We start from the raw sequence: 23867 nt of genomic DNA, 5'->3' as shown, positions 1-23867 counted from the left end.
ACTGTCGAAGAAGACCCTTGTGGCAATCTAAAAAAATTGTATCTCCCATGCAGGTACAACAACATTTTGACAGACGTCATGATTAGAAACTACAACAACGGTGTCAACGAAAAACTTGCTTTGATACCCAAAAGCCATGGTCAGATCGAGTTTACAACAATAAACTAATAAAACAGAAGTACACAAAATATTAAAACTGAAAAACACAAAAAAATATTTTTTCGCCTCCGGAGGATTGGCGTGGTCGGAACCACGTGCTGAGTCGTTGACCTACCTCACTCCACGTAGTCACAGATCCTCTGTTTACATATGACATCATGGACACACCCCCCTCCTCCCTCCCCCATGCTCACCTTCTTGCTGAGTCATGCTGAGTCGCTGAGTTTTGCTGAGTTCTTGCTGAGTCGTCCTGAGTCGCTGAGTCTTGCTGAGTTCTTGCTGAGTCGTGCTGAGTCGCCGACCTACCTCACTCCACGTGGTCACAAATCCATAACTACAGTAGCAGAAAATATTGCTATTTGCACCTTGCAATGCAGTGCAGCTGAGCGGCAGACAATAGAACTAGACAGACAACAGACCAAACTCCAATGCTGTCTAAATCAGAGGATCAGTCTCTGCCTGTAAAGTCATCCAAATCAGAGGATCAGTCTCTGCCTGTAAGGTCATCCTCTGTTGACGTCATGGACACACCTCCCTTCCCGACCTACCTCAACCCACGTGGTCTACACTCCTCCCTCCTCTGTCCTAGAACGTACAAAATGACTACTACTCAGCATGAATGACGGAAGCCGCGCTATGAACAATCTGTTCAACGTAGAATATTTTATAATATACACTTTTTTCTATTGATAAAATAGACTTCAGTATTTAATAGTTATTAATTTAATTTAGTTATTTTTAACAACAGTAGGTATAATAATCAGTAAAACAAATTATTTGTGCAGCCTTACAAAAAATACAAAACACATTAGGGCTAAATGACTCAATATACTAAATTAGGTGTGACTTATATAATTAGTCATTTATATAATCTAGTTATTTGTAAGAATAATTTGAGTAAATTACATTAGGTATCAGTAAAACAAATTATTTGTACACTATTACACAAAATACAAAACAAATTAGGCCCAAATGACTTTCCGGTCCCCACTAATTTTCCGGCGCAGATTTTGTCCTATCCTTAATACTTAAACTGGAATTACAAAAACATTTTCTTCGTTCTAGTAATGAAATGTAGTGTTTGATGCATAACAGACCTAGAATAGTGGTACCATAAAGATATAGGTCTAGTGTAACGTGTGCAAAGTTTCAACGTGAAAGCAGAAAGTTCTTAGTAGTTGAGAGTTACATTGGTAATTACGATAAGAGAATTGTACTTACATTTTAGTAGTACCCAGAGTATTGTTTTAGTAGTAGTAATCAGAGCATCAGAATGTAGTCAAATTCTTAGTCAGACAAATAAACTTCTCCAACAGTTACCTGCCAAAGTGGGCTTCCTTGCACTTAATATAGCGTGCAAAGTAGGTAATTGCTGCACTTACTTACTTTCGCTGCACTCATTTTTTACGCACTCTTTATTTTATTTAATTTTATATTTATTTTTAATTACATTTTTTTGTAATTTAATTTAGTATTACTATTTTTTTAACTACACAAAACAGCGAGTTTTTAGTAGGCATGTAATACGTGTACGCTTGAAAATAAGTTGGCAACACTTTAAGACACTACGACTACTATTAGATGGTGCTGATCCCATTTCGTTTAACGCTTGGATTTTATTAACCTAACCTAAAAACGTGTTCTATAGTGTTGGAAAGACTATGGTTTATCGTAACTGTACTAAAAAAATAATGTTTAACGCGAGCGCAAAGCGCCACTTATAACACTAGTTACACTAATAACCATTGAATACCATATGCAACGTAATTGCTTAAAACACTTACTAAACTAGTTTTCTAGTGAAATATCGGTCAATAGTTTTTGTCTGCTTTAACGTGAATTTGTTCTATGTAAATAATGAAAAAAGTCCTTTCTTTTATTAAAAAAAAGTATTAAAAAAAGGTGTAGGTGGTATCATTTGTAGTAAAAAAGAAAGGTTAAAAGATAGGCTCTAAATCTACAAATAAATAGTTTTGCTTTACCCTAACAATGATCCATCTGCATTAATCCGTCTAAAATTGGTTTGCGATTCAGTAGAGTGTTACAAATTGTTGTTCCTGGTGCAAACCATAATTGGTTTTTAGGGGGGCATATAAGTTAAGCTAAATTTTAAAAGAGAAGATTTTGCAACAAGTTGCACCTGATATTTATTCACAAAAATTATTTGATAGTGCTAGCATGCAGTATAAATAGTTCACGTTATGGATGTTTTAAACAAAATAAACATATTAGATCAAAAAGTATTAAAAATAATTTATATATACGACTTACGTTTATAGCTAAACAACGAATATCTTTTCTGCTAAACACAAATTTATACTAAAGTGAAAATAAAAGTCAAAGGGCCAGTAAGCAAATCACTGGTCTAGTTAAAAAATTGCAAAATCAACTCTACTTAACATAAAGTAGAAAGTTGCTCTCGCATAAATGTCGAAAGTTATATCCCATCTTCTCAGCCCTTACATCGTTCCATCAAAGTGCCTTAGGATAACGTGAATTTTCATGTTGATCGCAAACACTTTGCTTTATCAGCTATCACCTTACTGGTGTGTGTGTGTGTGTGTGTGTGTGTGTGTGTGTGTGTGTGTGTGTGTGTTAGATTGATAAAGAACATATCGATAAAGGTGTTAACGAGCTCTCGAGCTATTTAAAATTAAATTTAGCAATACGAAACAAAAATAAATAACCATTATATATTTTGTTTTAATATATATTTCCTGATCGTTTTGACTAAAGAATTTGGAAGTAGACTTAGTTTTTTATTGTTAACCCTCTAAGACGATAAATTATTATATTGACTTAAGAAATATCATTTTATAACTATTTCCAGCGTAAGTGAAATATATACAAATGTTAAAGACAAAGAATAAACGGAACTCTGGGGCTTTTCAAAGACCCTAAGTCTACAGTTTATAATATTTTTTACCATCTGCCCTCTTGTAACACTTGCAGTTTTTCATATTCTTTTCCTTCTTGTGAGTAACAGTATAAGCGTAAATATATGTTTTAAGTGTTATAAGACCTTTTTTTATTATTTACTTTCCAAACACAATAGGTAAAGGTATTTCATATATATATATATATATATATATATATTTCTAATCGTCGTCATCGTGTGTTTTGTCATAGTTTCAAGAAATTATCATTTCTCCCTGTAACAAGAAAGCTTTTACATTTAATTTAGTTCCATGATGTATCACCTTAGATGGTGATGATAGAAGGTTTTTGCACGTGTGATTTTAGAAATACAATAGTACAATGTTGATACTGTCTGCCTCCATTGTTTTCCAGGACGTTGGATATAATTTAGAATATATTAAAGAGCTCTTTTAAAGTGGCTGTTTGTCAATGTTTATGGCCAGTGCTTTGCGTAAGCCTTTCGCAAACTTAGCTATCCCAGTTTCTTCAAGCACTATTTAACAGTCTTTATAGTGTTTAATCTTCCCAAAACTCTATACAAATAACACATCAAAACTTTTGGAGGCAGTATGTTTTGATAATAAGTTGCTAAATGAAAAAAGCATGTGTTAATTGAGTAATACTAGTTAAATTCATCAATTAGGTACACAGATAATTTCATAGGAAACATGTAAAACAAACCAAAATATAAACGTGTTATATGTATGCAAAGCAAATACAGGGTTGGACAAAAGTATAGAGTATATCCTTTTTAACTTGAAACAAAACTGTACAACCCCCATTGCTTTAAACATTAAGGTTCAAAGGTTTAATGCAACTTGTGTGATTTCCCCATAAAATATCATGGTTACTCCCACCCTTTACCAATGATAAGGGTTGATGAAATGATAAGGGATGTTGACAAGCTAACGGGAGAAAGTATGTGTCAGATAGACAATAACGTTTATTAATAGTTCTAATACAAATTGAAACTTTTATAAAGGTAAGAAATAAAAAGGTTGGAGAGTGTCAGTAACCTCAGTAGTATAACATTTTATGAGTTACATATTGTTATCAGGTTTACGATGCATCAGTGAAATTATCAAATCGGTAGTATGTGACAGGAAAGCGTACACTGAATATAAAAATTGTATTATCAATATTCTAAGAGTAACCTATTAATTTTTATACGTAAACCTTAATCAAGAATATTAGAGAATGATGTGAACAGAAGGTTAGAGTCAGTCATATATTTAATTTCAGAAGTTGAGCTTTTTAATAACCAGTTTAATACTAAGTATTGGATTTTTCTAGTGGAACATAATCTAGGCCTTATAGAGGAAAATGATTAGTGTTTTTTTCTTCTAATCCAATGTAATTTGATTTGATCCATCACGTGTTTTATGGTTTATAGATTAAACGATAATATCTCAATTTATAGAACTATATATTGATCTCTTATGCTGTAAAAAAATAATGTACATATCAATAAACTATTATACATAGCTATTATAGTAACAAGGAATCGATTTAAAGTGATATTTTTTGGATGAAAAATTATAAGACTACAAATCTTTGATTAAAGAAAAATAAATAACATTGGTTGGACTGAGTTATTAACATAACAAGTTTCTTAGTTAGAGCTTACAATATAATAGTTATTTATTAGTTATAGTAAGTTAATTATGTTAGAATAGGTTAAATTTAACAGGAAAGGTGACTGACATTAGGGTCAGAGAAGGTGACTTTACTATTGTAATTGCATTCCAGCAGTGAATATTTAATTGAATTCCAAACTCAGAGAAAATTTCCACAAACATTCCTTTGAGAATATTTACATAAAAATTTCCTGTTTATTTCTTTTTAATTTTTGGAGTGGGTTCTTACACTTAATTTCACATAATTTAATCTTAGGAGGCAATATGAAACGTTGTTTTGGATTTTACAAATATAAGACTATATTTTTCAAAAATCTATATAAATTAAGCTACAGTTGTGTCAGTGCATTTCGTAGACTCGCGAAGTTTAGATTAATTTTATGTTTGAGAGCCAAAGAAAGCAAAAACCAGTTAATTAAATATAAAACCATACACAGCAGTGCTGTGGTTAGCTTATTCTGGCGTCCACCACTAGGAGTGCCGTATAGTTTTTTGCAGCACACCACTGCAGCGTCAAGCGCTAGCAAGCGTTGCCATGACAAGCTGGTAGTTAAAGCCAGGGTTGCCAACCTCTGGAGAATTCTGTAGGAATTTGTTCCGTTGTTTTTCCGTGTTTTTAAATTTCCGGAGATTTTTGAAAAAAAAAATGGGATTTTCCGTTAAAATTACGGAATTTTATAACGTTGTACTTTACTTTATTAAAAAATGGGTTTGATACATTGGTAGCATTTAGTTTGCAAGGGTGGTAGTGCTGGTAGCACACGGCGAGTGGACGACGGCAGCGAATTGACGAACACTGAGCACGCTCTAGCAGCACATCGTCGTGGAAGCTTTTTTGACAGTCTAAAACTATCAGGTACCATTAATTAGGATGCAGGCAAAGAGCGACAGGCAAAAGTGCATCGCTTGAGTATTGATGACCGATCACAAGTCCTTAAATTGCACGTCATTTTAGTATAGGACATAGAAATTTACATTTTTCAATGACTATCGCCAGTGACCGACAATCAAGCGTATATTCCTAACTATGTTTATTGCTCATATTTCACGGCATCGCGTAAAGTATAAATTACGATTGCGACTAGCGATAACGGATGTTGATGTTATTGTGGGAGATTTTTCGATGTCATTGTAATCACAACATATGTTTACGGATGCTGCTAAAATCACTCTCCCAATTTTTCATGGTTTGGACTCACTATTAATGTGCAGTGATTGTTGAACCAGGCAGCCAATAGAGTACCCGTGTCGGTACCAAATTGCCCTTAATGGCATCTCGATTCTCATTCTCGGTACCGATGCTTTTCCCAAGAGCTGGTAGGACTGATTAACACTGTTAGCTACCGTCACATCAAAATTTACAACTCAGTGATCATTAGTAGGCTCACACTAAATTTAATTGTTTTCCAACTGTAAAGCATTTACGTTTTCAGGGAGTGTGTAGTTTTGAACTGTATTTCCCAATAACTAATATTCGTTCAATATAGTTCTGTGGTAGATATAATACGTCTGAGTTCTAAATATAAGTTTTTGTAAAAAAAAAAAGAATTTAACTTATTTCTAGTGAACGATTTTTTGGCAATCTGTTACTGAATCGTATAGGTTACAACTTGTTTTGGTATTAATTGTAGTATAAAACCTGTGAATTAAACAATCCATTACATTACTTACAAACTATTTACATTACGTTTTATAGTAGTAATTTAAGCGCTAATCTTTTCACTATCGTCGACCTGTTTGTAGAACATACTTGAATGGAAGTAGAAGAATAACAAATCTTGTGAGTTTTCGAATGATTAGTCATTGAAATCAGCAAAGTTATAGAACCTTGAGTTAACTGAATAATATTGTAGGAGTTGGTTGTTTGGTCATCAGCTCAATTGTAGGTGTTTGATTACCAATTATCTCGACGTCAAACGCAGTGTTAAGGATTTATACATTGTTTAAACTAGCTTCTCAATACTATTTCTTCTTGAACTATGTTTGGTACTTATAATGTATGTTACTGTATTTTTGAAAAGGAACAAGTTGATAGATAATGCTTTCTTCACTTCCTCTGACCACTTAGGTAGAATTTCAACTCATATATGTACTGCAAAATATAATTTATTACTTGTTAGAAATTTAATTTGAGCTTGAAACCAAAAACAAGCAGGCCATGAGGCAATTATTTTCTTGTTGACAACGAGGTGTGTTGTTAGTCTTGTGGTTAGTGTATCAACTTCTGTACCACAGAGATGGGTCCGATTCCCAGCACATTTCCTACCCATACTTTTCGTGTGAACGGATTTCACGTACGGAAGCAAACAATTCAACTTTTGTCTTGATTGGGGTTTTAAAAGTATTGTATTTGATTAAGACAAGAATAATCACTGACAGAGAATGATATTTTCTCAAATAATGGAGAATTTACGATGCCGTCTCCAGAGGAAAGCAGTAGCACATTAAACCGAAGTTATTTCCTTGGTACTGGTCATCATTGGCTACTCTCTCATCATCTTGTACCTCTGTTACAGGTGTCACTGGTGGACAATGCGACAGACTACGATGACTATGACTACCTAGAGGCACTCAACACCTACTACTGGGAGGAGCTATTACCTCCTCTGGCAGTCCACAGTGTTACCATGGTACTGGTCATCATTGGCTACTCTCTCCTCATCTTGTACCTCTGTTACAGGTGTCACTGGTGGACAATGCGACAGACTATGATGACTATGACTACCTAGAGGCACTCAACACCTACTACTGGGAGGAGTTATTACCTCCTCTGGTAGTCTACAGTGTTACCATGGTACTGGTGATTATTGGCTACTCTCTCATCATCTTGTACCTCTGTTACAGGTGTCACTGGTGGACAATGCGACAGACTATGATGACTATGACTACCTAGAGGCACTCAACACCTACTACTGGGAGGAGCTATTACCTCCTCTGGTAGTCTACAGTGTTACCATGGTACTGGTCATCATTGGCTACTCTCTCCTCATCTTGTACACCTGTTACAGGTGTCACTGGTGGACAATGCGACAGACTACGATGACTATGACTACCTAGAGGCACTCAACACCTACTACTGGGAGGAGCTATTACCTCCTCTGGTAGTCTACAGTGTTACCATGGTACTTGGCATTATCGGGAACTCGCTCATCATCTTTACGATTTGTCGTTACAGAAGAATGAAGAGTACAACTAACGTGTTTCTCGCAAGTCTTGCATCTGCAGATCTGTTGCTTATCATTATATGTATTCCAGTAAAGGTAAATATCTACAATATCCTATGGTTTTTACATTGAGTTAACTATAAAGTACAATAATTTGAAAAAAAAACTTTTACTGACTAATAACTGAACTATTCAGCCTTCTTAAACTAACTTGTTTTCATGCCAATAGGTTTTTAAAAGGATACATTTAGAATTTTGAATTGTAGTACTACAATTCAATTCTATTTAAAATTGTAGTACTACTTTGCTTCAGGTACTACCCCTAACGATGTAACAACGTGTAAATAATTTCAAGGAAAAGATTGTAACGAATAGCTGAACACAATTATTGTAGTATGATTAAATTGCCTTGTTGCAATCTGAATCACAATCAAACATTGTGTTTGCATATTGAGATTCTCCTCCTACATGAAGTGAGTTGCTGATCATATTGTTTGCAACAGTTGGCCAAACTGTTCTCGTACGGCTGGACCCTTGGATTGTTCCTGTGTAAGCTGCTCCACTACATGCAGAGTGTGTCTGCCATCTGTTCTGTTCTAACACTTACTGCGATGAGCGTTGAGAGGTCAGTACGTCTGCTACTGCCCTAATATGTATTTATGTAAATGTTTAATGCATATAATCTATGTAAAATAAACATATAAAGTAAAGATGTTCAATATGCGGTATCGACTTTTGCAGCCGATGTAAGAGTCCATCGATTTTCCTGGAGGACACGATTGACATCAAAATTAATTATTTATGCATTCCGAAGTAGTTAAATTTTCAATCTTTTAGATATACATATCATTGTAATCGTTTATTGTGGAAGGATAATGGACTCATATAAAGAATTCTTGCAATATTTCACAAACTTAATTAGCATAAAAAACAATTTTGTAATGTAAATCCAATACATATTTAAACTACATTTGATATGACAGTTTATACGCTTGTGTAAGTGTAGTAATTAATTCAGCACAATGTAAAAGTTTCTTAATAGTGTAAGTTATTTCTATCTGCATTTCCTTTGAAAAGAAATATCATTTAATTTGTGATTATATCTGTTTACAACTACTTATATGCTAGTAACAATGATTAAATAACAACATCTTTATACACTTTTGTAAATTAACATATTTTTCGTTTCTTTATCTCAAAATAGGAGATTTAAGCAACAGGGAAGCTCAAATGAGAGAGGAGTTTTTTTACGGTTGTTTTTAAGTCAGAGTTATTTTCCACCACTTGTCTGTTAGTCGACATATTACAAGGACATTCGACACCCTAGAGTAACGGAGCTCTAACATTCCGACAACGTGCGAAATCCTGATATATTTGTCGTCTGTATGGCTTACCGTTGAAACACCCATATATCTTGTACATAATTTCAGACTTTGCTCAAGAAAATCTGCCGAAATAAGGGGCTACATTTTACATACATATTTTCATTACTTGAATAAAACTGTAATTCTAGTCATGTATTACAGAATTTTTATAAGACATAAATATTCAAAATCGTTGTAAAGCGTGGGATTTATAAAGCGTTTTTTTAAGCGTGTGGATAATATGGATAAGGAAATTCAATTCATAATTTTTAAAGGTATACATTTATAACTAAAAACTGTATTCAGCAATTATTTAATAAAGGTTTTATATACACACTCATTTTTAGTCTTAATCATGGATGATACCACGATACACCATAGACAGAAAATTGACGAGTGAAATGGAATTATTAGAAGGACAATTTAGCTCAAATGAATAATCACAGGAGAAGGATCGGTTTGGCATCCCTCCTAGATTGCCATTCATTAAAAAGTCAATATCTTTAAATATATACTCTCTTAAATGTATATCTTTATTTGAATACCTCTGTAAGAGCTGCTTATATAGCATTTAAAAAATCAACATTATACTCTCGATACCTACAATAGGACCTATTAAAATTTTAATATAATGTCTTACCAATATTCAAGTTCTATATTAACATTCTCACACAAAAACATCTACTAAAATGCGTTTGGTGATTAAAGATTGTTTTAAAATATATCTCTCAGCTACGACTTATCAAACATTTACATTTCCATACTAATTTTTCTTTTGGAAACTGTTTTTAAATAGCTATTATTTACTGTAAGATATGAGTGAATTTCCTCAAAATATGGGTGATTTGTTTTGAAATGAAAAACATCCGCTGGAATAACAGCACGCTGGAGTTGAATTCCCTCACTTTATGATTACATTCCATCTGAGACACATAATTTTCAGTTAATATTGTTTGGACTGTAGAAAATTGTTTTATGGTCATGGAAGTTTGTTTGAGTATTTGTTAACAAATAATACGATACGTTACCGTCCCAAAGAGACAAAGTATATTTTCCCTTTTAGATTTCTTTCAAATTGTGATACTGTACATAAAATTATTTCATAAGATTTGATTTTAAAATCACTCCATTGAATCTGAAATTGCTATAAACATGTTTCAATATTTAGATAAGTTGATATGTGAAAGAGTTACTTAAAAATCCTTGTATATTAATTTTTTCTAATTTTTATGTGCATCTATCTTAGCCTAGTATCTCTATGATTAACAAACAATTATTAGTTTGTCATTTCATTTTGTAGAAGGCTGTCATCTATTAGTTAAACTGCAAGTAAAAAATCTTAAAAAGTATCACAATTAGGTCACTTATTAATTTCAATAATAACTTATTGAAGATAGAATACAAACAAAAATGCGTATTTTGAACATGACTTTATTTTCACAAACACAAACAACGCTTAGCATGAAATAAGGATAAGGAAGCTTATGTGGTTTTAACTTTTTTTTACAAATAATCCAACAAAACAAAAAATATTAAAATGAGAATTTAGAAAGGGTTAAAAAGATAATTAATTCGCTAAAGGGAGTTTAAAAAAACTTCTGTAAAGTCATAGACCGACGAATATTATATTAAAAGGTGATGTATATATATTATGTCTATAAGTAAATGCTGAGTGGCAAGGAGAAGTGAAAGGTACATTTCCGAACGTGTGTTAAGTTAGAAGTACAGCTGCCAGTTGGCTGCCTTGCTGATATATTATATTCAACACCCTGGAGTAGTAGAGGTAATGTGCCCACAGCCCGTGAAATCCTGACATATCTGCCATCTGTATGGCTTACCGACAAACCATCGATATGCTGCGAGCATGTTTCAGACTATTTCAAACTTTTCAGTTGAAATACATGTTTCATTAAAAAAATATACAAATATTTTGCAAAACATTTACAAATATTACAAATATTTGCAGTTTAAATATTTCTGAGAGTTTTTGTTACGTAAAAAATATGTTTATAACTGCTGACTATTATTTTAAAATCTTAACTGTTGAGGCTTATAAGATGATTCAGGTATGCTAACTTCAATAATATGAGTAATGGTATAATGTATAATTTACATTAGGCTTTCGATGAATATGTATTAAATATAATTTGAAAAATGTCTTAGGACGCTTAAAACCATTGTAAAACAAACGTATAGGCAATATAATACAAGAACCATCCCTTTTACTTTAAACATTCGTTTATTAACAAAAAAAAAACAATTTTAATCCTTAGAAGCTCTTCCATGAAGTCAGCAATAAAATGAAACCATTACTCATCGTCAAATTAGTCACAGAAGTATTTCGATTTCAAAAGTATATGTGATACTTGTTTATGATATCGAGTCTATACAAGCATAAATATATAAATGTCGAAGCTTAATCAAAGTGGTTTTTAAATTATAAAGATAATTAAGTTGAACTTATAACATAGTAGTAGTGTATTACAGAAATAAAAAATAATATTTTTTAAAGGACTTAAATTATTTTTTAATTTTTATCTGAAACAAAGTCATACCTTTGTTGAATTTAATTTTATATATAAATTTAAACTTCAGTATTCACTTATACATTTTAAACTTATTCTTGCCAAATATAATGCTTTACGTAAACGAATTCTTTATTTTGTATCACTACTATGTGGTTACTCTTAGAAGTTGCATATGTGTTATTTTTACATCTGAAGCTTCACGATGGACAAATAAATACCAGAAATGTCATTTACATTGCATTTTAGGTTTCTATAAAGTGCCTACAAATGTGTAATAAAACAACCAGTTGCTACTTAAATCGTCTACACGTCCATTTGAGTAATCACAATAGGAATAAAATTGGAATAAGGAGGAAATTCACTAAACTTAAAGATACATTACGAAAACAAAAGTATGTGTACATGGACTTTGGTACAGTTTGGTGAGACATACAATAGGATATCCTTTTAATAACATAGCTTAAAACTCAACTTAATATGTTTTTTAAATAATTTATCCAATATATCCGATACTATAAGTGAACTTAGTTTGTACAAAGGATGTCTTTTCTTTTGAAATGCAACACAACTGAAACTACTGAATGATGTATTTGAAACCCCACGTTTTATGATCATATCCCATTTGAGACACATCAGACATTCATATTGCTTCGCGTTTCAATAACATTTGGGGTAGCTGTTTATTTATGCAATAGATGACCCCCTTCATTCGATACAGCATAAAAATAAATTCTATATACAATTTGTATAAAATCCTTGTACGGTTTAGTAAAGCTTAGTGATATCTGATATAATATTGTTCATATAAATTTGTATAAATTTGTACAAATTTGTACAGTAAATTATAGCTGTCAACTCAAATTATAATATTTAGTTTCTGAAGAAACTAAATATGTTAACAATTTTTTTATTACGAACGTTAAGTAAAAGGAGAAAGTGATATTCTGAAATATAAAACCACATCTGTAAGAGCAATAGCGATGTTTCAATGTGCCTAAAGCGTTTTTAAATATAGCCTCACGTAATATCGTGGAAAAATATCAACTTACTTTGTTTCGTTATGTAAATGTACCTCTTCTACAATAAAATTGATTTTGATTTGATTCAACCATGTTAAATGTTTACTAAAGCTGTGTTGGTTCATAAACGAAGCTCCTGTTAATAAAACATCTAAATGTAGGTAAATGTTTAATCTAAAAATGATCTCAAATTTTGGTATATATTTTCGGGGCTTTACTGTTTAGCATCTGTTTTTATGCCCGCTCAGTTTTATAGTTTTTGTTCAAACATATTTAGGGTAAATATATACTACCATTACCCAATCCATTAGTATGCTGACAACGATGCCTTCGATTTACCTAAGTACATAATCCTATTGTGACTAAACGTCCAAACATGTTGTTTCATACCTTTCTACGGTTATATCATAATTCATTTTTCTCTGTCACAACGTATACTTCAATTTAAATAACATAATAGCTACCTAATGGTAATTAAAAGTAGTGTCAATAAATACAGTAATAATAAAATATTATGGCAATAATATAGTACCGTTTAATACCTTTTTATCATAATGTCTGTATTTTAGATTGCCTTTTTCCCAATCAATCGTTGTTGGTTGGTAACAAATCAATCTAAAATACTGAGATTGTTCAACTGTACTGTACCTATTGTAATTTTTGACCATTCTTGCAGATCTTTTCAACTAGTAAGTCAGGAATAACAAATAACTCAACTTGTTACCTTGATACTTTTGATAGGAAATATAATTTTAAATTAAAGTCAAAACTTCCCGTTGGTATGTGGAAATATTATTTAGCTGGAACCATTCTGGAACTAATATCTAGTTTCAAATAATAGCCTAGTGTGCAGCCTTTTGTAGTATATGATTTTGTTCTTTACTAACATCATCGTTAACGCTGGACACTTATTTAGCTGAATTGAAGGTAGTTTGTATACGGTGAAATGGGAGTAACAAAGGAATCACTATTTTCTATTGCAGTCCACAAAAAAATCTGAAATACTAGGAGGAATACTAATGATAGCAAAACATTTTCTGCGAAAGGTTTTGTTTTCCAACCTCGTCCATGAGATCAAATTATTATTTTTTTTTTTTTTCAATTTATATATAATAGTCCAGGAAATATAGATTTTGACTAGGGAAAAATTAAAGTCCATATATTGTTTTCGTGGATGGCTTTACTTTAATCTAATGAACAAAAATGAAGAGTTCCCCAATTATTGTGTGTGCGGGAATTTCACAACCTTCGTAAAATGTTCTAACGGCATATAGCAAATTTCTCCTACAGATAATAAGCAATTACTCACTTAAAAATGGCCTGATTCTGATGAAATGTAGTACAAAACATTAATGTAGCATATCAGACTTAAAGTTTGAAAACCAGCCAGATCGCTTAATCCGAAGGGGTGTATTGGAGGGATTTTGTACCCCAAAAATGGGGGTTTCGAGTAATTTAACATTTAAGTTTGACATTAATTTACATTGACATTAATTGATTAACATTTAAAGTTTGAAAGATTCAAATTTTAGTTTTTACTATTGGATACAGCTTTAAAAAACACACAAATTGGTATTTTGATCATTTCTTTACGCCAATTGGTTACCGAGATATTGAAAGTGCTAAATACATTACGTTGTCTAATGTTATTCTTATGGATGAATAGAAAAGTTGTACACCTTGCTTAATTGTGAACGTATACTTATGGAACTTCGTATACGGCTTCTTCTCTTTGTGGTCTATTGATATTTTCTCTAAAAACATTTTTTTCCAAATGGTCCTGTAGCAGCAAACCTGCGTTCTCAGCCCCTATGTTATTCTTATGAAGAATAATTAAAGGCTACGTCTCCCTTTATGAATATAGATTAATAAAACTTTTTATGTTGTTTCACCTAGTTGAGCTCTATTAAAATTTGCATAAAAACTCATATTTTGTATTCCTTGTTGCAGCAAACCTTTGTACTCAGTTCCTGTGTTTGCTTACGGAGAATAATTCATATGCTATACAGTACACATATAATATATATACTAGATGACCCGTGCTGCTCCGCAGCATTGAAATTAATAATAAAAAAATAAAATACTAAACTTAATAAGGGCGGTACAACTTTAATTAAACTCTTAAAGGGCTGCTGGATTAATTTCGCCTTATGACCAAATTAAAGTATAACACATTCCATATAACACAGAGAAAATCGTCCCGATGTATTTTTTTCCGTTTTGAAAATCAATTAATCCAGAACAATATCCACACACTTCCTAAAAGCACCTACAGAGAAAGCACGTACATTTGTTAACTCATATGTAACACAACTTCAATTTGAAAATTCAACCATGAAAATTGGTCGAGTAGAAGAACCAAACGAACTGGGAAATGAACAACTAAATTTAACTACCAAAAGAGCAAATTTATTTTAGTATAATCCGGGTTTGAACTGTAGCTACATATATTCCAATGCTTGATTGCACATCTGTGCGTACATACCCTCAATTTGAGACCTCAATCTTGAAAATCGGTCGGTTAGAAGAGCCAAACGAACTCGGAAAAGAGAAACAAAATTTAACTTCTATAAGAAATACATGGAGAGGAAATTTTTTTTACGTATAAACCAAGTGGGGTTATAGATAAATATTTGCCGATGCTTGATGGAAAATCTGTGCGTGCATACCTTCAATTCTAAACCTCAATCATGAAAATCGGTCGGGTAGATGAGCCAAACGAACTCGGCAAAGAGAAACAAAATTTAACTCCCATAAGAAATACATGGGGAGCAAATTTCGTTTACGTAGAAATCGCGTGGAATTATAGATACATTGATAACGATGCTTGATGGCAAATCTGTACGTGCATACCTTTAATTCGAGACCTCAATCATGAAAATCGGTCGGGTAGATGAGCCAAACGAACTCGGCAAAGAGAAACAAAATTTAACTCCCATAAGAAATACATGGGGAGCAAATTTCGTTTACGTAGAAATCGCGTGGAATTATAGATACATTGATAACGATGCTTGATGGCAAATCTGGGCGTGCATAACTTCAATTTGAGACCTCAATCATGAAAATCGGTCGGGTAGAAGAGCCAATCGAACTCGGCAAAGATAAACCAAATTTAACTCCCATAAGAATAACATGGGGAGCAAATTTCTTTTACTTATAAGCCGAGTAGGATTATAGATAAATATATCCCGATGCTTGATGGCAAATCTGTGCGTGCATACCTTCAATTTGAGACCTCAATCATGATAATCGGTCGGGTAGAAGAGCCAATCGAACTCGGCAAAGATAAACCAAATTTAACACCCATAAGAATAACATGGGGAGCAAATTTCTTTTACGTATAAGCCGAGTAGGATTATAGATAACTATATTCCGATGCTTGATGGCAAATCTGAGCGTGCATACCTTCAATTTGAGACCTCAATCATGAAAATCGGTCGGGTAGAAGAGCCAAATGAACTCGGAAAAGAAAAACCAAATTTTTTTAATATATAAGATTTCTTGTTTATGAATCCGTAAAAAAAAAAAAAAAAAAAAAAAAAAAAAAACTTGGTAGGTGGCTTTATGTGCTAATATACAGGTTGTTTCACGGGAACCCTGAAAAACTTCAGGAAATGGTTCCTTGGATCAAAAGTAGAAACAAACTTCCTATATGACCTAAACTCACTCGTTCTCTATTTATACGTAAAAATAGGTTATTTTAGTTTTTCAGTGTATCCGTTTTTACCTTTATATTGACCATGCTTATGGATACAAAACAACATAAAAAAGGTGACATGATAATTGAGAAATTTGATTATAGTAAAATCAAATTCATCAATTCACGAAGTAATTCTAGATAACCAATGATGGTTTAGGGTTTAGATATACGTGGTGTAGGTGATTCTTGCAAGGTTATTTAGGAACACACTTCCACTCCCTCCTTGTATAATAATCTTGTGCTCCTCGTGTTCACAGGTACTACGCAATCGTCCACCCTATGAAGGCCAAGTATCTCTGTACTATCAGTCAAGCCAAGAAGATTATCCTTTGTATCTGGCTCGCTTCCTTTCTACTGGCCACACCTATGTTAGTGGTCCAGGTACAATACATACATCTATTAACAATTAATCCCAATAGAAACTGCCACAAATGGCCAAACATCATTATTCTCCAATTCTTACATGAAGTATCCTATACTGTTTATAATTTTGCTGCATTGAAATAGTACATTTTCACCTGACATTTTTTTCATATATATGTTTTATTTTTACATATGTTTTTTATGTGTTGTATTGTTATCTTTATTAATATTTCAATATACAAGTTTTGTTTTGATACAGATGAAGTATATTTTTACTAACTAACAAATAAGGATATGAACGAATTCCATGAAACCGTTCATATACGCAAATTAAAGAACAATAAAAAAACTATATATTTTTATATTATTGCTAACTGCCTAACCTGTGGCAGCTATTTGACAACTTCGACAATAATATTCTCAGTTAAATTTTATTTTAAAGGTAATAACTAACATTAACAGTACAGTAGGTTTTTCTATTTCCCCTGGTTTTCATAACCTATTTCTACTTAATATTTTAAGGTGGACTCCAGGGTTGCCAAAACAATGATGGTGATAACAATACGCACAGTCCATTGAGAATCTATAGATTTCCAGTCAAAGGCGGGACAGTAGAAGGCCCTTTGTTACTGTAAGCTAGGAAAGCCAAAACCAATAAGTGAATAAACTCAATCTCTTTTTGTTTGGTGAAAAAGTAAGATATTGTATTATTTAATCAATAGCTGCATAATATGTAGCCAGTAACTGTAAGTAGATATAAAATAAGTGAAAAGTAGTTAAAATCATATATACAGGATATTGCAACACACACTACATGCTATTTCATGCATACGTACTACATGCACTGACAGGAGGTCTGTTAATTTCTTATTATTGGAATTCTAGCAAATAAAGTAGGGTCTTGGGTCTCCAGGGCATCAAAAAGAAAGGCACCGGTGTTACGGACCTAGTGTGCTAACTTATGCTTAAGAAACGTTAAATTCATACAACCAATTAATTGTATATAGTTATACCATATATGTAATTATGTTAAAATATTAAATTAAAACTATATCTGCATCGAATGCTGATTGCTTCATGTATGCTTCTATAAAAACATTACTGTTAGCTTGTTATATGTAAAATCCTTTTCCCAGATACTGGAGGTGGTGGGGGAGAAGCATCCAGCCTACTGGTGTACACGCAACCGTGATGACGTAGCACTCTGGCGTCTGCATGAGTTGTACATGCTGATGTTAATACTGGTGATACCTACTGCAGTAATGGCGTGCACATACACATGCATATGCTGGGAGGTTTGGTCTGTCATGCAGGCCAGATATGACATGACTAGCGGGAAAGCGTAAGTGTTTTAGTATTGCGCTTCATTGCCTGGCACATATTTAATCTTGCAGTTACACATTTATACTATGCTATAAGCAAGTTCACAAAATTAAGGTGGTTTATGGGGGTGGATTCCTGGCATACCCAAGCACTTTTTTAGCTTGATGTGTATATCAGCTGTTTGCCGTTGTTTCAAAGTTGATGTGAGGTGGAGGGTATGGAATCGCTTTCCCTCAAACCACCTAATTTTGTGGATGAAGTAAAGGAATGAAAACACATTAAAGCGTATTAAAGGATTAGCTGAACTATTGTCGTGAGCTCAACATGGTGTTGAGCTTAGTTTTTGTAAACAATTGTTAAATCTAACTTTTGCTCTAAGTTTAATTTCTGTAACCAGGATAGTATTTTTTCTCGTGGGCCGATTTATATCTTGCTAAAAGAAATATCTAAGGCGGACGGTTTCTTTAAATTTATTTCTGCTTACGTTTGTATAAGATCCTTTCATTAAAAATGTTTAATCTTTTACCATTAATGTACATATTAATATAGAAAGCTTTCATTTAAATTACAGAACTCTCACGTGTGAAAACTTCCCTCTCAGCTGTAAACGAACAACTAGTTTCAAACAGTCCTTCAAGGCCAATCAAGAGGAGAACAATACTGTAAAACAGGTAGGATATAAGTTGTTCGTAAAAACTAAAAGAATCCAGATGCAAACAAATCGAAAGAATAATATTAAATGAAACCTATTACAAAGATTTTCTCGAAAATATTATTAATCACTACACTTATATCCATTTTTCGAGATTTCTGGAAATTCAGAAGTTTTCGATAGATTAACCAATGGAATGTGTATCTTACTAATAAACCAAAACCAAACCATAGTACCAAATCTGTAATAGGGGTTCTTACTATTATAATATTGTGATACTATTTTCGATAAGTAAAAGTACTAAATTACCTTTTTTTCTAGATTTAGCTAAATTAGTAGATTTAGCTTTAGTATTAATAAACGTTTTTCTTTTTATCTTTTATCTTAGAATGTTATGCGGTTCTTAATTAACACCATACTCATTAACACTGCCTATTTCACTTGTCTTTATGTTCTAAAGTTATTACCAAACAAATTGTGCATCTTAAAACAATTTAAAAATACATTTTATCTTATCTGACGTAAATTTTCAGCCGCTTTGTCAAGCCACATCAAACAATATTTGTTATGTTTCCTCTAAACGTATTTCATTGCTTTTTTACATGAAAACTCTCATTTGGCATATCAACCCTGTTGCTATTTATTTACTGACTAAATGATTTATGCTCTCTGAATAAGATAAAAATGATAAAGTAGCACTAAACTACACAATAGCTAACCATGGGGTAGTGTACAGTGTGTTGGTGAAATTATGATATGATTTGCCTACAGGTAATCAAGATGTTGGTGATGATAGTGGTAGTATTCGTGATATGCTGGGCTCCCATGCTTATAGACAACTGCCTCACAGCATGGCAGGTGCTGGCCAGTGAGCGACCTGGCAGCATACTCAAGCATATGTACACTATATTCACTCTGATGGCTTACTTTAACAGGTGAAGAGTAAAAACTTCTTTTAATATTTCAAACATGGGTATTCATAGTTTAAATACTGAAATTTGATGTTCTTTTGTAAATGAATCATTAACTTATTTATCAATTAATTTGGATGATTTTGGATTTCTTGAGCAGGGGTTGTATTGGAATTAAGTTTACTCCCCCAAAGAAAAAAAAAACAATGTAGGCTGAACAAGAAGTACACAGCCTTCCCTAAAAGTATGTCCTTACGTTAGTTTAGTTAATTTAACTCTGTTAAACATAGTTTGCCTCTTGAATGTTTAGGATCTGTCATGATAACAATCATACATTTTCAAAAATTATAAAAATGGTCTAAGATAACCTGTTTCCGTCTGTGATCCTAAATTTTTTGTATTGTGCAACCGGTTTCAAGGTTTCAACATCATCATCAAGCTCTTGTTGTCACTCTTGCGAGATCGTCAAATTTAAATAATTTAAATATACATTGTCATGACAAAACTTCTGCCAGTGCCGCGTCGTGTGTGGACCTACTAAATTATGTCAATCATCTATCAATTTGTTTCGTGTTGTATTTATTTAAATGTTAGTGTCTTTGTGTGTTTTTCAAAACTAGCCAATCTCGCAAGAGTGATAATAAGAGCCTGATGATGAGGCGCAATTCATTAAAGCTACAGATAAAAAGAGATACAGGAAATGTTTGTAAAAGGGAATTGTTAAACATTTGGGGGGTTGTATGAACAATTAGAGAAATAATTTGGATTGGCCGTAATTTGTTTGTAGAAAACAGGTTAGGTTCAGCATTTTTTTTTAATTTCTTTTGTAAAATTTTGAAATACATTGGTAATGTTAAGGTTGTACCATAGCTTCCCTCTCTACCCATTTAATTAGTTGTAATAATTGAGAAAGTTAGATTACGTTTGTTATTTACTGTACAACTTTCTTGACAGATTTATGACCGTTGAGAATCTAAATGACATCTTGTGAATACTTTTCCACTCTAAAATATTACATAGGACTTTGAGTAATGTCATTAAATGAGGCTTTACTCGTATTACCATATGTACTATGGTTACCAACATATTAAGCAAATAGTTTTTAAGACAAAGTTAAAACCGTAAAACATTATTACATATTTTTAATCAAAGTTGCTTTTAAAAATATATTTGATAAAATAATAATATAAATTATTTACTACGGTTTAATAAAATTAGACAGATGTTTATAATTATCAACATTGTATTAAACTCCTTTGTTTATATTTAGCCTTTTAATCAACAAAATGGCATGCAAAACAATCAACACAACCTAAGAATATGCTATTGCATATTTTATAATTAAAATTATATCTCATATTTTAAACATCAGAAATGTTTTGTATTGGAATAGTTAAAACAATTAAAAATCTTAAGGAAAAACTAGCTTGGTTGTTAACTTAAGTTTACTGAAACATCTGTCAGATACTCGTATTCTGCAATCTACTTTTACAACTTGCTCTGGGGAATTTAACTTCCCAGTTATCTAAACCAGGACCAGCGCAGGTGCAAACTCAGTGTTTGTTTAACCATTTAGCTTAACAAATTGCCAAGTACTTTGGAGCGATTAGAGAATTTCACACTTTTATATGATCCACAATTACGTTGGTGGTATTTTAAGTTAAAAATTGTGTTTCTTACATGGTATTCGTGTAAAACAGTTGTCTTAACAATTCGTGTAACATGATTGTTGATATTTAGCTCTGTAGAAGGCTTAGCTATCACAGGATTACGTATGTTGTACTCATAAAGTTATATTAAAATAAAAATTAGTTTTAGACCATGAAACTCTATAATTAAGAATATTCAATCAACATAAACAAAACTAATGCCATAATAAAATAATCAAATATTTAATGAGTTTAATCCAACGCTTTGTAGTGAGATAGCCTATTAATTTTTAACTTTGTGAATTCCCTACACTATGTATTGTAATTTTTGTACTTTAAATATAATATCAACCATATACAACTGTTAAAGCTATTCCCTTTAATTTAGAATCTAGACTCAAATTATAGGCGCGTCATCAGCAGTTTTGTTGAAACCGGAGTTTTAACGATCTCCCTTTGTTGAATTGCGGTTAGATTAATAGATTTTTGTTTCAAAGTCTGTTACACGAGAATTTCCTGGACCCTAAACATAATTAAACGAATGAATCTTTGTAATTATACATATGACCCTATTTTATGATGGTTCAGGCTAGCCTAAAACTAATTTTTCAGTTTCCTATTTTATTAATTACCATGGTCAACATTTAACCTAGGTCTATACACATACAACATTAAGTAATGTTGAAAATACATTAAAGTACTTATAATGGGATGATCTATTTGGTAAGGTAAATGATCTCAAATTTAATAACCTCTTTTTGGCAACCTCATGAGAAAGTATTAGTCACAAAAATATATCATAAATTGGTCTAATAAACTGTTTTGTTTCAGTTGTGTGAATCCTATTGTGTACGGGTTCATGTCTAAGAACTTCCGGGAGAGTTTCCAAAAAGCACTTTGTCTATGTTGGAGAAGATCACCCAGGAGACAATTGTCCGTGTCTCAAACCCGCACCACATCACTGAGGTACAACGATCGGAACTCAGTGCTTACCTGAGATCAGGTCTGTACCTAGTTGTCTTCTGTCAGGTCTAAAACTCATCGTTTGGAACATTAGCTAGAGAACGGTCCACTTTTTTAGAAAATATTTTAGAACCTTCATGTTTCTTTAAAATCTATAATATCGTTTAGTACATACGAGTCGCAGGAAGACTGTCACCCAACAACTACCCCCCCTCCTTTCCAAGCAGGTTCCTACGTTGTGTTGACGTCAGAGATCGGGGTTCAATTTTTCAGTCACGGACACTCAAGTTTCGTTGTTTAACTCTTCTAAACTAACCTAACCTAACTACCAAACTTGTTGTCTGTTTGATATTCCTCACATGGTTTTCTGTTATCAAACGGAATTACTCGGATAACAATTACAATCATAACTATTACGTATGAAACTTAGCATCACACTTTGCCAAGGGGGGGAGTTACATTTCACCTGGGAGGGTGGTTTTTCAGGTGGTAGTATTCCGCACCCTTTGCATACCATTTATGCAATATTGAAGCATTGTTAAGTTTCACCACTTTGTATTTTATGGACTTCATATTGTTGGGCTTAGAACTTCCCTTGATGTGGAATACAGAACATTTTATTAATAACAAAAATATTCCTTTTCTGGTTATCCTACTGATATAGCCCAAAGAAACTTTATAAACGTTATAACACATTTTCCGTTGAATAAGGAACCAATTTTTCTTAGAAACTACAAAAATTATCATTTAACTTGGCCAAATTCACAACAGATATTCTGTTTTTTTCAGCTAACGCTCAGTGTTCACAACACTGAACGTTTTTGAAGATCTCAACAGCACGTTGCGGCCCCAGATGGCACATCAGTGTTCTGTGTTGGACTGTTAACAGCCAAACAACTGGACACTTACATTGAATGTCTCAACCAACCCTGTGTTGAATGTTCACTTTGTTGTGTGTTGAACCCTCATGCACGTGATTAGCGTTGTTCGTCGTGAATCTAGACTGGATACAAATTAAGGGAGCAAGATCTTGAAGAGTAAAATTAATTATATCTTCATTAACATTCAAAAGTCTTCGTGGACATTTAGTGTGTATTTAATTTAACAGTTTCTTGTAAGAAACATCCGTATAGTAAATCGGTTCTTGTGAAGAATAGAGGTTTTTAACTGGCTAAAGACAATATTTGACGTTTTTGAAAATTATAAATCAAATTGACGTTATGCTAAAATGCAATGTGGTATCTAACTTTGTTCAAAAAACATCAACTTATTTTTTCTATAGTCAAATAAAGTTTAAGAGACAGTTATTTTTCTATATCGTTTAGTTGCTCTCAAATACTCCGGTAAAAGTATGTATAAAGTATGACCTTCTTGTATGTCTTTTGTACAATATCATTCGTTGTGTATAAAGTTCATCTTATATTATTTTTTTTAGATTTTATATTTTCCTTACTTAAAAAAGTTCAACTTTACTCTATTGTTGTAATCTAAAACGTGTAAGAAACTTAATATTACA

At 32.5% G+C, this 23867-nt stretch overlaps 1 protein-coding gene across 1 annotated transcript; it reads left to right on the top strand.

The window, feature by feature from the left end:
• Positions 1-774: 774 nt before the first annotated feature.
• On the top strand, positions 775-23364 carry LOC129003709 (QRFP-like peptide receptor). The gene is made up of 12 exons (XM_054432006.1): positions 775-813; positions 7232-7345; positions 7396-7509; positions 7560-7673; positions 7724-7975; positions 8383-8504; positions 16748-16871; positions 17990-18195; positions 18748-18847; positions 19600-19763; positions 22220-22391; positions 23141-23364. The coding sequence occupies exons 1-11, from the start codon at positions 775-777 to the stop codon at positions 22383-22385; spliced, it is 1515 nt and encodes a 504-aa protein (XP_054287981.1). The 3' UTR covers positions 22386-22391; positions 23141-23364.
• The last annotated feature ends 503 nt before the right edge of the window (positions 23365-23867 follow it).

The sequence above is a fragment of the Macrosteles quadrilineatus genome, unplaced genomic scaffold, assembly GCF_028750875.1.
Source record: "Macrosteles quadrilineatus isolate MER2022 unplaced genomic scaffold, UCM_ALF_1.0 Scaffold_9__3_contigs__length_116548681, whole genome shotgun sequence".
Taxonomy (NCBI): Eukaryota; Metazoa; Arthropoda; class Insecta; order Hemiptera; family Cicadellidae; genus Macrosteles; species Macrosteles quadrilineatus.
The sequence above is the reverse complement of the archived record's forward strand: the minus strand, read 5'-3'. Positions and strand labels throughout refer to the sequence as shown.

Excerpts from the sequence above, each read along its gene's own strand:
- LOC129003709 (XM_054432006.1), top strand. The coding sequence starts at position 775 with ATGAATGACGGAAGCCGCGCTATGAACAATCTGTTCAAC. Across the intron at positions 7,510-7,559 it reads TAGTCTACAGTGTTACCATG|GTGTCACTGGTGGACAATGC; the intron begins GTACTGGTGATT and ends CCTCTGTTACAG. Across the intron at positions 8,505-16,747 it reads ACTGCGATGAGCGTTGAGAG|GTACTACGCAATCGTCCACC; the intron begins GTCAGTACGTCT and ends TCGTGTTCACAG.